This window comes from Erythrolamprus reginae, chromosome 5 (assembly GCF_031021105.1).
Source record: "Erythrolamprus reginae isolate rEryReg1 chromosome 5, rEryReg1.hap1, whole genome shotgun sequence".
Classification (NCBI taxonomy): Eukaryota; Metazoa; Chordata; class Lepidosauria; order Squamata; family Dipsadidae; genus Erythrolamprus; species Erythrolamprus reginae.
The window spans coordinates 115,203,487-115,218,304 of record NC_091954.1 but is presented as its reverse complement, the minus strand read 5'-3'; the positions used below and the strand labels follow the sequence as shown (position 1 = coordinate 115,218,304).

Sequence of the window (14,818 nt, the reverse complement as noted above, 5' to 3'; positions counted from 1 at the left end):
GAGGGGCTCATTTGTGTTGTAAGTCGAGGACTAAGCCAATTTTACTCCTTGGCAATGAGAGAAATAAACAATAAAATGGGAGAGGAGGGGAGTTGGAAGATTTTAGTAGTTAGGAAAAGAAAGAGAGCACAGATGATTAAACCGAACAGCTAAAAATGTCAACAAAAGAGGCATTATATGATAGGTTGGCTCCAGAACAGAGGTCTCCAACCTCGGCAATTTTATGAGGTATGGACTTCAATTCCCAGAATTCCTCAGCCAGCACAGCTGAGGCATATGCATAGCATAGATGGCTGAGGAATTCTGGGATTTGAAGTCCACATCTCATCAAGTTGCCAAGGTTGGAGACCTCTGCTCCGGAGCATCACAGCATGAATTGAATGCAGAAATAAAATCTATCTTAATATCCCATTCTGCCTGCCAGGAAGCCAAAAGTTCTAAACTCCCCCCCCCCTTGAGATATTGCCCCCATTTATAATCTTTGCCAGGATTGATTGATTGATTGATTAGATTTGTATGCCACCCCTCTCTGTAGGCTCGGGGCGGCTAACAACAATAATGCAACAATACGTAACAACTCTAATATTTAAATTAGTTTAAAAGACCCTTATTTAAGAAACCAAACATACACACAGACATACCATGCATAAATTTTATAGGCCTAGGGGGAAGGGAATATCTCAATTCCCCCATGCCTGACGACAGAGGTGGGTTTTAAGGAGCTTACAAAAGGCGAGGAGGGTGGGGGCAACTCTGATCTCTGGGGGGAGTTGGTTCCAGAGGGTCAGGGGCCACCACAGAGAAGACTCTTCCCCTGGGTCCTGCCAAACGACATGGTTTAGTCGACGGGACCCGGAGAAGGCCAACTCTGTGGGACCCAACTGGTCGCTGGGATTCGTGCGGCAGAAGGCGGTCCCGGAGATATTCTGGTCCGGAGATATTCTTGGTGTTAAGTCTCTTTTGCAGAACAGCCCGAGTGAACAACTGCAGGTTTGCCCTTGAGATGCGAAATTGGCAGCTTAATCCAGTTTGGGCTGATGTTTTGGGAAATGTTTTTTATCTGATTTATTACCGAGCAAAAAGAACCGGAAAGTGCCTTTGGCCAGGCACTTTCAAGGCAGACCTCTTAAGACAGATTAAAAATGCAGGCTTCCTGCTTGAGCTCTTCTTTGAATTCAGATCTAACTGGATCCTTTACCTTTCAAAGAAAAACGGTGTTTGTTTAAAGGAGGAAAATCCCTGCAGAGAATTCCCATGAGTTTCACTTGAAAAAGTGTCACCCTTCAGCTCAATTACTCTCTTGTTACACTATTAGGAGATAAATTTCTGGTAGGCCTATTGACATCCATGCAGCTAGTCCTCAGCCTAAGACCACGATTGAGCTCAAAATTTCTGTTGCCAAGCAAAGCAATTGTTAAGTGAGTTTTCCCCCATTTCATTAAAAAAAATTGGCCATAGTTGTTAAATGAATCACTGCAGATGTTAACTTAGAAGACATGAGTGACAGGGAGGAGGAGAGTGGGGCAGACAGCTCAGGAGATCAATTATCTAGCTCCTCTTTGGATTCAGAACAAGAGTTAATGATACAGCCACGCATGTGGAGAGCGATGCATAGGCAACAACAACTGAGAGATTATTATCAAAGAAAATGAGGCCACCTGTGGTTGGGTGGGGCCGTGGTCATTAGTGAGGCTGCTATAAATAGCAGCCTGTGGGTTTGGCCATTGTGGAGGATTATCTGATCGTTGTGTTTCGTGACTGCTTTACTGACTTTGACCTTTTGTGTGCTGATTTTTCCCCGCTTGGAAACTAAACCAGAGCAAAGTGTGTTTCACTTTGTGAAAGAAGAAGGGCTGTGAATTGCCTCACAGCTGCAAGCTAAGTATCACAGAACTGATAAGGGACTTGTACCAATTACCAGTTTGTTTGGAGACGAGGGCTCTTTGCTATACCAAAAGAGGGCTTGGTTTAAGTGAATTTTCATTATAAAGAACATTGTTTTGAATTTTCAAACGTGTGTGTGTGTCTGAAATTTGTACCTGTGAATTTTTGGGAGGAGTCTACCAGAGAGCCCGACAGAACAATAATATAATATTGAACAGAAGAGAGAATAGAATAGAACAACAGAATTGGAAGATAGCTTGAAGTCTTCTAGTCCAACCTACTTCTCTGGCAGGAAACCCTATAGCCGTGATGGCAAACATATGGCACACCTGCCAAAGGTGGCACACGGAACCATATCTTCTGGCACATGAGCCACTGCTCTAGCTCAGTTTCAGTGCGCATGTGCTGATTTTTGGCTTGCACCATGTAGGACTTTATAGGTGATAACCAACACCTTGAATTGTGCCCGGAGACTGATTGTGAGCCAGTGCAGCTCCCAGAGATTTGGTGGGATGTAAGTGTACCTAGGCGCACTCACAACAGCTCACGTGGCTGCATTCTGGATCAGTTGTAGTCTCTGAACGCTTTTCAAGGGTCGCCCCATGTAGAGTGCATTGCAATAGTCCAAGGCTAGGCAAAGTGGGCTCTTCTGAGGCATGTGGACTTCAGCTCCCAGAATTCCAGAGCTAGCATGATTGGTTCAGGGATTCTGGGAGTTGAAGTCCACAAGTCACAGAAGAGCCAATTTTGCCTACCCCTGCAATAGTCTAACCAGGAGGTGATAAGGGCATGAGTGACAAGAGAAGAGACTCCTGGTCCAGACAGGGTCACAACTTGTGCACCAGGAGAACCTGGGCAAAGGTCTCACTAGCTACAGCTGAGAGATGTTGAATTCCTGAGCCAATCATGCTAGCTCAGGAATTCTGGGAGTTGAAGTCCACATGTCATAGAAGAGCCAACTTTGCTTACCCCTGGTCTAGATCACGAAAGCACCATAATAAATTCTTCCTTGAGGTCTTCGTTGTGAGGGGGTTAACCCACAGGTCCTCAATCTCAGAGTCTTTAAAGGTGCATGGACTTCAACTCCCAGAATTCCCTAGCCAGCCAAGTGTCTAATCAAGACAATAATTGTCCTTTCTTTACATAAGAAAAGAAAAGGCACCTTGGTGCATTTCACGTCTCAGCAATCATTAACCTAATTTCTGATGTGATCTTAGAACAGGTTTACTTTCAATAAAAGACAATATTTGTGGTTCAGAGTTACACTGTGAGTTCTCTGGTGCTCTCAGAGTTAGTGGCTTTCTTGTAGGCATTTTATTATAGCATTAGCATTTAGACTTATCTACCACTTCACAGTGTTTTTACAGCTCTCTCTAAGCGGTTTACAGAATCGGCCTCTTGCCCCCAACAATCTGGGTCCGCATTTTACCCACCTCGGAAGGGTGGAAGGCTGAGTCAACCTTCAGCCGGTGGTGAGATTTGAACTGCTGAACTACAGCTAGCAGTTTAGCTGAAGGAGCCTGCAGTGCTGCACTCTAATCACTGCACCACCCTGGCTCTTTATCGAACTAGATCAGGGGTCTCCAACCTTGGCTACTTTAAGCCTGGCGGATATCATCATCATCATCATCGTAGTAGTAGTAGTAGGAAGAAGAAGAACAACAACAGAAGAGTTGGAAGGGACCTTGGAGGTCTTCTAGTCCAACCCCCTGCTTAGGCAGGAAACCCTACACCACTTCAGACAGATGGTTATCCATCATCTGCTTAAAAACTTCCAGGGTTGGAGCATTCACAACTTCTGGAGGCAAGCTGTTCCACTGATCAACCGTTCTGACTGTCAGGAAATTTCTCCTTAGTTCTAAGTTGCTTCTCTCCTTGTTTAATTTCCACCCATTGCTTCTTGTTCTATCCTCAGATTGGACTATAAGACCCACCCGTGTGCAAGACACACCAACATTTCGAAGAGGAATGTAGGGGAAAGTATTTGCCCTCCACCAGCCCCTCAGAAGCATTCCAACCCTCCCGCGCACCCAGGTTTTGTGAAAAATGGGACATTTTTTGCCTGTTCTTTTCAAAAATGGAGTGTTTTTGCCCTCCCCCAACCCCCTAGTAGTACTCTGCACACCTCCCAAACCCTCTGCGAATCTGTTTTCGCGTGGGGTGCGGCTTTGGGAGGCCAAAAATGGCTGTCGTGAGAGTATAAGACGCACCGAGATTTTCACCCTCTTTTAGGGGGGAAAAGTCTGTTTTATACTCTGAAAAATATGGTATTTCAAAATATAGGAATCCCAGAGAGGCAGCTACATCGGGACAGGTAAATATTTATAAGGTTCAGACGCTTGGCAAGTGACTCGTATTCATGACGGCTGCAGCAAACCAGGTCACATTATTATTATATATTAGTTTTATATGCCACCCCTCCCCGAGGACTCCCCTTTGGCTTGCTTGCTTCCCTCCCTCATTTTTGTGGTGACATAGTGGTTAAAAGCCAGTATTGCAGGCAACTCTGCCCACTGCCAGACGTTTGATACTAAGCAGCTCAAGGTTGACTCAGCCTTCCGTCCTTCCGAGATGGGTCAAATGAGGACCCAGATTGTTGGGGGCAAGAGGCTAACTCTGTAAACAGCTTACAGAGGGCTGTAAAAGCACTGTGAAGCACCATATAAGTCTCAAGTGCTATTGTGGCAAGAAATGAGCCTTCTCTGTGGTGGCCCCAGCCCTCTGGAACGAACTCCCTCCGGAGATACACACCACCCCCTTCCTCCTGGTTTTTCGTAAAGCTCTGAACACCCACCGATATTATGAATGATCGAATCTGATGAATCTGCCATCAGGCATGGGGGAATTGAGGCACCCTTCCCAAGGCCTATACAATTTATGTATGGTATGTTTGTGTGTATGTCTGTTTCAATAATGGGGTTTTTAAAAGTTTTTTAAATTTATTAGATTTGCTATGAATTGTTTCATTGTATGCTGTGAGCTGCCCCAAGTCTACGGAGAGGGGCGGCATACAAATCTAATAAATAAGTAAGTAAGTAAGTAAGTAAGTAAGTAAGTAAGTAAGTAAGTAAGTAAGTATGTATGTATGTATGTATGTATGTATGTATGTATGTATATGGGTTTTTTAACATTTTAGCAATTTGTATCAGTAAATTAGATTTCTTTTATATATTGTTTTGTTTATGATGTTGTACACCGCCCTAAGTTGCTGTGAGAAGGGCGGCATAGAAATCTAATAAATAATATATAATAAATAAATAAGAAATGTCGTAAAATGAGAGGAACTGCACTTAACAAGTGTGTCACTGCACGTCAGAAGTGTCGGGCTCAGTCGTGGACATTAATGTCGAGGACTACTTGTAAAATGACCGAGGATCTTCCTAATTCCCCTCCAAAAGATTCCAACCCACAAGTAGGGCACAACGGTGGGTTTTCCACTTCAGAAGCCTACAGCAGCTACCTTCTAGAAACAAGAGAAGACCACCACGTTTTCTGCGGCGCACACCTTGCTGGCACGATGTTCCTAATGCTGACGCTGAACTCTAGCCAAGCTTATTATGTGGTACACTTGCGGTGAACTATTTTAGCCTGTGCCGCCGCCTCTCCCCAGCTCCTGATCTCAAGGTTATAATCTTCTTTATTTGCCTCTCTGATCCTTCTTCGGGGCTGCCACCAAACAAAAGGTTCTGCAACTGCACTAGGAATCTGAGAGCCAAAATTGGACTGTCCGTTTCCTTTGCAAAACGGGCTTCCAAGGCCCCTCATTGAACGAGGAAAAAGGACTTTTAAATAGTTAGGCTGGTCTTGCAGATAAATGGATGGATGGATAGAAAGATAGATAGATAGATAGATAGATAGATAGATAGATAGATAGATAGATAGATAGATAGATAGATAGATAGATAGATAGGGTAGAGATAGCTGTGGCGAGGGGGGCATTTGCCCAGGTTCGCCTGGTGCACCAGTTGCGGCCCTATCTGGACCGGGAGTCACTGCTCACAGTCACTCATGCCGTCATCACCTCGAGGTTCGACTACTGTAATGCTCTCTACATGGGGCTACCTTTGAAAAATATTCGAAAACTTCAGATCGTGCAGAATGCAGCTGCGAGAGCAATCATGGGCTTCCCAAGGTATGCCCATGTTACACCAACACTCCGCAGTCTGCATTGGTTGCCGATCAATTTCCGGTCACAATTCAAAGTGTTGGTTATGACCTATAAAGCCCTTCATGGCATCGGACCAGAATATCTCCAGGACCGCCTTCTGCCGCACAAATCCCAGCGACCAGTTAGGTCCCACTGAGTTGGCCTTCTCCGGGTCCCGTCGACTAAGCCAGTGTTTCCCAACCTTGGCAACTGGAAGATATTTGGACTTCAACTCCCAGAATTCCCCAGCCAGCAAATGCTGGCTGGGGAATTCTGGGAGTTGAAGTCCAGATATCTTCCAGTTGCCAAGGTTGGGAAACACTGGACTAAGCAATGTCGTTTGGCGGGACCCAAGAGAAGAGCCTTCTCTGTGGCGGCCCCAACCCTCTGGAACCAGATCCCCCCAGATATCGGAGTTGCCCCCACCCTCCTTGCCTTTCGCAAGCTCCTTAAAACCCACCTCTGTCGTCAGGCATGGGGGAATTGAAATTTCCCTTCCCCCTAGGCTTATAGAATTTATACATGGGATGCTTGTATGTATGAGTGGTTCTTTAAATTGGGGTTTTTTAGATTATTTTTAATATTAGATTTGTTTACATTGTCTTTTTTATTGTTGTTAGCTGCCCCGAGTCTTCGGAGAGGGGTGGCATACAAATGTAATAAATAAATAAATAGATGAGAGAGAGAAAATTAGATGAGATAGGGAGATAGAGAGAGGCTGGCAGGCAAATGGATGAGAGAAAGATGATAGATAGATACCATAAATGGGTGGGTGGGTGGATGGAAAGAAGATAATCAACTTACAACAGTTCATTTAGTGACCATTCAAAGTTACAACGGCATTGAAAAAAACTTCTTATGAAACCTACTTTTTTCCCACTTACAACCGTTTCCGCATCCCCAGGGTCAGGTGGTCAAAATCCAGATGTTTGGCAGCTGGCTCATACTTAACAAAAGCTGTGATCTTCCCACAAGCAAACTCAATGGGGGAGTAGGGAGGCCATCGATTCGCTTAAACACTCCCGTTACTAACTTCACGAGGGCAGCAATTCACTCTACAATGGGGGCAAGAAAGGCTGGGGTCCAATGGGGCAAAGTCCACTTGACAAATTCCTCACCTCGCAATGTAAACGCCGGGTTCCGTTCTGTGGCCGCAAGTCGAGGATTTACTTTTATAATGATGTCGCTTTAAAAACAACAACAGCAACAACAAAAACCCCCGAGGATCTTTTTCTGAACCTAAAAGAACTCCAAGATAAGTCAGGCTATAAAGAGAAAGGCTATTTAGGGATGCATCTGTCTTCATACCCAGCCAACGTTGAAATAAACAACCAAAGAACAATCCCACGTACTGAAAAAAATAAAACCGGCGCCTATTCGGAAGAGCAATCGAATTACAAACTGGAGCTGGAATGCAGAAGCTTTATTGCTTTAAACCAGCATTCCTCAACTTTGGCCAACTTGAAGATATCTGGACTCCAACTCCCAGAATCCCCCAGTCAGCATTTGCTGGAGTTGAAATTCAGATATCTTCAAGTTGCAAAACTCTGGCTTATAAACAAAACAGAATAACGGTCCAAAATCTGGACTGCGTAAAAAACATAATTCCCCCGGTCTAAGATTTGAGAAAGGAGAATCCAGGATTCCGTCCATTAAGCTTTGCTCAACTCACCTTTATAGAAGAATTAACCCTTATTTTCCCCTTGTTCCTTTTCCAAACCTGGAGATCCCAAATAAAGAACAAATAAACTCCAGTATGAATATAAGCGGGCAAGGGAACAAGCTTTGCAAATCCTACAGATCCAGTCAACTTATGTACCATATTTTTCAGAGTATAAGTTGGCTTATAAGATGGACCTTAGTTTTGGGGGAGGAAAATAGGGGGGGGGATCTATCTACTAGGTGTTCTGCCGGCGTGTTTCAACCGCCCGTAATTACAGGGTAATTAGTCCAGGAAGACACACACCACATGATAAAAGGAAAACCCAAAAGTTTTTATAAACAGAAAAACAGAAACAGCTCCCTTTTTAAATGTCAAAGGGATTTTCTGGTACACACAAGGCACAGGTTAAATGCAATCCAATTGCTCACCCAATAACTGGGAAATTGAGTCCAATTCTAAAGTCCAGAGAGTCCACACACAATCTGGAACAGCACAAAAACCATGATCCTAATAAAACAATGAATCAGATAAACTGCCATGAGGCTAAAACACCAAGCTGCACTTTTATCTGTAGCACTAATTACAGCAGCCCCACACAACCACAGGTGGCCTCATTTTCTCTTGTAATAATCCTTCAGTTGTTGTCTCCTATGCATCACTCTACGCATGCGTGGATGTGTCATTAATTCTTGTTCAGAATCTAGGGATGATACAGATGACTGATCTCCTCCTGGGCTGTCTCCCAAACTCCCCTCTTCCCTGTCACTCACGCTTCCTTGGTCAGAGAAGGCTTCGTCGGCAGATTCCATCGGGAGCAAAACAGGCCTGCGGCATGTGGATGTTTCCCCCACATCCACCTGCACATTCCTTGGGGCAGGAGCTGGGCCAGAGCTAACCACAACACTGGGTATACATCTGGCTAGCATTTTTAGTCCGGTCAGCTTCACCATATTATTTTATCTCCAAGTTAGGCTGGAAAAAACTTATCCAGAGTGAGCTGCAATGAAAACAAGCCTGCAAAGACTTAGGGCTGGAAAAAACTTATCTGGAGTAGCAATGAAAACAAGCCTGCAAGCTGGGAAGATCGTTAGCACTTCATTAGGGCTGTGGGAAAAAACGCTTTGAAAAAGCTACGTTCAGAGTATAAGGCGCATCCAAATTTTCAGCCTCTTTTGGGGGAAATGGGGTGCGTCTTATACTCTGAAAAATACGGTAACTGATCTCACAGCTTCTCCAAATGGCCATTACAGGATTCATACCAAAAATATTGCATCTCAGTGTTTGAATAGTTTAGATTTTATTTTAATAAAATGCATGCAGCTGCCCAACTCTCAGGGTTACTCCCTTGACACCGAGGCTGACTTGGTGGATCACGCTGAAAAAACAAAGGCCCCAAACTTCAACTCCGTCTTCGGGGATCCTGGCAACAGGTCCCGCTGTTCCTACCCGTCATGGAAATACAGGACCACTTTTGGGAATTCACTTCTCTCCCAAATGAGACCTTACATCTACTTGCAGCCTTCCTCAAGATAGCATGCCTCTATATCAGGAGTGACAAACTTAAGGCCAGCAGGCCAAATCCTGCCCATAGGGTGCTTAACTCTGGCCCACGGGGCCATACAGTGGAAACAGTGAGGGATCGGCCTGCGGTGCCTCTGCTAGTGAGAACAGGCTCCCGGGCTCCACTTCCTGCTGCCACGGCCTCCTGCAACCCTCTGCTAGTGAAAATGGGCCCCCGGGCTCCGTTTCTGGCTGCCATGGCACAGTAACACACATAAACTCCTGAAAACCCACCTATGTCGCCAGGCATGGGGAAATTGATATACCCCTTGGCTGTTTTGTTTATGTATGGTTTGTTTGGGTCACATGATTGTTTTTAATAAGGGTTTTAAAACTGTTTTTAATATTGGATTTGTATGTTGTATTGCTTGTTTTGAGCTGCTCCAAGTCCTCGGAGCGGGGTGGCATACAAATCTAATTAATAATAATAATAATAATAATAATAATAATAATAAATGTTTAGATTGAGGTTCGTTGTGAATAACTACTCAGCCGCATACATACACTAACTTGATTTAAAGTTAACTTTGAGAAATAACATCATCAGATAAACAGTCTAAAGTCATACACATAATGGCAGAATAACAATCCAAATATTATCAAGCACATAGTCTTTCTGTCATAATCAGTAAACAAAGATATCAAGCCTAAACACATTTTAGCTACAATACATGACTACAATACAGAGAGATTGCAGAGCTATTGCAGTGAGTAGCCATTAACAGTGAGTAGCTTAGACAAAGAGAAACAGAGAGGGTGACTCAGAGAAATAAGCTACAAACTATAGCTCCATCCTGTGGCAGTCTGCAACATCTGTAGCCAATATATTGCCAACCCAAGAGTTATGAACAGAGTTCTAACAGTGATCATAACTGGAGAAGCGAGCCACAAAATACTAATCAGTATTGACTCACAGACCCCAGATTATCCATTCACCTGGTACAGTTTGGGGAAGAGGGGACAAATTCCAGCCAATATAAGAGGTGGATGTAAGAGTCTCCTTAACCCAAGTGACAAGAATAGTAGGGAGTAGAGAGGCAGCACAGATAAAGTTTATATACCCAAGAAAATTCTAGTTCAAATTAAAAACAATGATGTAATAATAAAGCTTTGGCAAGCTGACAAGATAGTAGAAAGAAGCTGCCAGTTTGTTTCCATAAATTACTTTTAAAATTAGAGATTTCACTCAGGGGAGTAGAACGGTAGGAAGAGATAGATAGGAAGAGATAGAAGGCGGAGAGGTTGGAGAAGGAAGGGGGAGAAAGTTTAAGGAAGTTAAAGGGTGAGGAGAAGGGAAAGGAGGGTTGAGAGAACAGAAAATGGAAGCTCAGACTTGCAGATATTGATGGTAATGATGATTTAGATCTGGATTGAAGTCAAAGCAAGATACCTATGGTGATTTCTTATTACTGTTTATAAACTGTTTAGTTTATTACGGGTTTTAATCTGGGTTTTATAGTTAGAATTGTATATTTCACTTCTTTTTAATTGTTTTTTGTATTTTATATTGTTGTAAGTTGCCCTGAGTCTTTCAGGATTGGGCAGCATAGAAGAAAGAAATTAAGGGAGGGAGGGTTTGGTTTATATCAATGGTTCTCAACCTTTCAAAGGTCGCAACCCCTTAATACAGTTCCTCATGTTGTGGTGACCCCCAACCATAAGTCTAGCACCAATTCTCCCAACAAAGCTTTAGGCTGATTAACAGGAAGGTCAGAGGGACGCCCCCACTGTAAACGCCTGATTGGTCGGATTGTAAAAATATGTCCCAAGGCACCAGAATACAAGCTTTAGTGACCCCCAACCATAAGTCTAGCACCAATTCTCCCAACAAAGCTTTAGGCTGATTAACAGGAAGGTCAGAGGGACGCCCCCACTGTAAACGCCTGATTGGTCGGATTGTAAAAATATGTCCCAAGGCACCAGAATACAAGCTTTAGTTTGTAGGAAATTTGTCTTTTCTATGGTCTTAGGCGACCCCTGTGAAATGGTTGTTTGACTTCCAAAGGGGTCCCGACTGGTTTATATGAATGTAATCATTTGATGTGTGGTGGAGAAAAATTTTTTAAAAAAGAAAAAAAAAGATGTAAGGGTCTTCTGTTTGGACAGAGGGGTTGGACTAGATGACCTGCAAGAAACATAGAAAATTGATGGCAGAAAAAGACCTCATGGTCCATCTAGTCTGCCCTTATACTATTTCCTGTATTTTATCTTAGGCTGGATATATATTTATCCCAGGCATGTTTAAATTCAGTTACTGTGGATTTACCAACCACGTCTGCTGGAAGTTTGTTCCAAGAATCTACTACTCTTTCAGTCAAATAATATTTTCTCATGTTGCTTTTTATCTTTCCCACAACTAACCTCAGATTCTTGTGTTCACTTTCCTATTAAAAACACTTCTCTCCTGAATCTTATTTAACCCTTTAACATATTTCAATTTTTCAATCATGTCCCCCCTTTCCCTTCTGTCCTCCAGACTATACAGATTGAGTTCATGAAGTCTTTCCTGATAAGTTTTATGCTTAAGACCCTCCACCATTTTTGTAGTCCGTCTTTGGACCCTTTTGTAGGCGAGCTCTCCAGAACTGGACACAGTGTTCCAAATGTGATTTCACCAATGCTCTATACAATGGGATCACAATCTCCCTCTTCCTGCTTGTTATACTTCTAGCTATGCAGCCAAGCATTCTGCTCGCTTTCCCTACCGCCTGACCACACTCTTCACCCATTTTGAGACTGTCGAAAATCACTACCCCAAATCCTTCTCTTCTAAAGTTTTTTGCTAACACAGAACTGTCAATACAATACTCAGATTGAGGATTCCTTTTCCCCAAGTGCATTATTTTACATTTGGAAACATTAAACTGCAGTTTCCATTGCTTTGACCACTTATCTAGTAAAGCTAAATCATTTGCCATATTACAGATGCCTCCAGGAATTAACCAGCGCTAATACAATACTCAGATTGAAGATTCCTTTTCCCCAAGGGATTTATTTTAAATTTGGAAGGTCCCTTCCAAACTCCAATTTGTGAAAAATGAGCTGTAACTCCTCCCCCCCAGTGACAGTCAGTAAACGAAGCGCCGTAAGTTGAAAACTGCCTGTAATTTGGGAAACTCCCCCCAAAAAGAGACCCCCCCAAGCTGTTAATTGATAATATATATCAGGGGTAGGCAAAGTTGGCTCTTCTATGACTTGGGGACTTCAACTCCCAGAATTCCTAAACCAATCATGCCAGCTCAGGAATTCTGGGAGTTGAAGTCCACATGGCATAAAAGAGTCAACTATGCCTATCCCTGGGCTAGGTTCTGGGCCCTTAAGGACCTGTGGACTTCAATTCCCAGAATGCTTGAACCAGCATGGCTACCTTAGGAATTCTGGGAGTTGAGGCCCACATGGCATAGAAGAGCCAACTTTGCCTATTTCCTGATATATACGATAAAACGACCCCCCCCCCCCATTGCTCATCACTCGTTACCGTATTTACCAAAGAGCCCCGCCCTCTAAATCGCTCTATACGTCCCGCGCGCCAAAGTCCTAACGTAAGTCACCCAATAAACGCGCAGGACGCCCCCAAAGCTTGATAGATGGAACGTGAAGTTACCGTATTTCTTCTTGTCACGCGCCCCCTCAAAGTGGACCCGCCCCCCCCGCCCGCCGCATTACCGTATTTCCCCGGCCGCCCCTCACGCGCGCCTCCCCGACAGGGCCCGGATACAGTTTGAATCCCCTCAGGATCTCCTTGGCCCGCTGCTGCTCTTCCTCCTCTTCCTCCTGGCTCGACATGGTCCCGCTGGGCGGCCCTGGGCGACGGGAGTGAGGCGAAATGGCAGAGCTCGCCGGCCCGGATTCTCCTGCGCCCGCCACTGTCCACAGCTGAAACTAACCACCCGGGGGGGAGGAGCCGCCACCCCACGCTAGCCAATCAAAAGGCCGAAGGTGCCGACGGGCAAGAGCCGGAGCCAATCGGAAAGGGGCGAGGAGAGGCTTGGCGGCGACGGCGGCGACGCCCCACAGCGGTCGCTATGGAAGGGACGCCCCCCCGCACACTCCTTCCAGCGCTTTTCGCAGCAACCGCGGACAGCTGGAGGACGGAGGTCGCCGCGGGACAATCTTCTGCAAAAGCCGAAGTCGAGCGTGGAATCTTGTGGGAGAACGCCGTGGCTGTTGGGAAGAGTGCGTGCCCCCTGGCGTCCAGAGTGGGGGAGTGCAGGAGCAAGCGGGGCGTTTGCACCCTTTTCCACGCGCGGGCTTTCTGTTCTCGCGTGGCTTCTCTGCCTCCAGAAGCTGTGAATGCCCCAACGCTGGTTTTTAAGATGTGGAACCATCATTTGTCTGAAACAGTGTACGGTTTCCTGCCTGAGCAGGGGGTTGGACTAGAAGACCTTCAAGGTCCCTTCCAATTATGTGGTTGTTATTGTTTTTATTGTTGTTGTTGTTGCTGGGTGGTTTGTAGTTAGTGGTTAATGCTTAGTGGTTGCATTTAGTGCTATTGCTAACATGATGTAAGCCGCCCCAGTCTAAGGAGAGGGGCGGCATACAAATCTAATAAATTATTATTATTATTATTATTATTATTATTATTATTATTATTTCATTCAATTTTTATGCCGCCCTTCTCCTTAGACTCAGGGCGTCTTACATCATGTTAGCAATAGCACTAATTGCGACCACTAAGCACTAACTACAAACCACCCAGCACAAAACCACTCTGTAACAAACCACTCTCTACTCTAACAACGCCCCCTCCCCTGCAAAGGTTTTCCTCCTTATATAGGTTACAGCCAATCAGATTGCAGCACAATTAGCAAATCCATGATTACATGCTGATTATGGCTTACATCAGCCTTTCCTATGGTTACAAACTATTTGCTTGCATTGTAATATTGCCTCTGGAAATAAACCTATTTCTGACAGGTGTGTGGGTGGGACAAATTTATTTACTTATTTAATTATTTGACTTATATGCCACCCTTCTCCAGAGACTCAGGGCCGCTGGCAACATATAAAAGCAATACAAAAAACAATTCTAAAGCCCAATTATAAAACCTATCTAAAAACACTCAAGTCATAAAACCATATAACCACATTCATTCACACCACAGTCATGCTAACGGCTGGAGCAGAGTGTTAGAGCTCAACGACCGCAGGCCTGCCGGCAAAGGTGAGTTTTTAAAGCCTTGCAAAAGGCCAGGAGAGGGGGTGGTGCGAATCTCCGAGGGGAGTTGGTTCCAGAGGGTCGGAGCTGCCACAGAGAAGGCCCTTCCCCTAGGCATTGCTTAGCTAACGGGACCTGGAGAAGGCGGACTCTGTGGGCTCTGACCAGTCGCTGGGATACATGAGGCTGGAGACGGTCCCGTAAGTAACCTGGTCCTAATTCCATCCACGAGGAGGGTGGGGGCAATGCGAATCTCCGGGGGGAGCTGATCTCTGTAGGCTACAGAGAAGGCTCTTCCCCTAGGTCCCGCCAAGCGACATTGTCTAGTTGATGGGACCTGGAGAAGGCCAACTCTGTGGGACCTAATTTATTGTTTTAATGTTTATCCTGGATTTTATTCAACATC

At 44.8% G+C, this 14,818-nt stretch overlaps 1 protein-coding gene across 1 annotated transcript in view; it reads right to left on the bottom strand.

Annotated features, from left to right (window-relative positions):
- The window catches only part of PDE6D (phosphodiesterase 6D), a 39,386-nt gene extending 26,088 nt beyond the window's left edge, over positions 1-13,298 (bottom strand). Inside the window, exon 1 of the mRNA XM_070753793.1 lies at positions 12,973-13,298. Within this exon, the coding sequence (XP_070609894.1) occupies positions 12,973-13,040 (68 nt within the window). The 5' untranslated portion in view covers positions 13,041-13,298. The remainder of the gene's footprint in view (positions 1-12,972) is intronic.
- Positions 13,299-14,818: the final 1,520 nt, after the last annotated feature.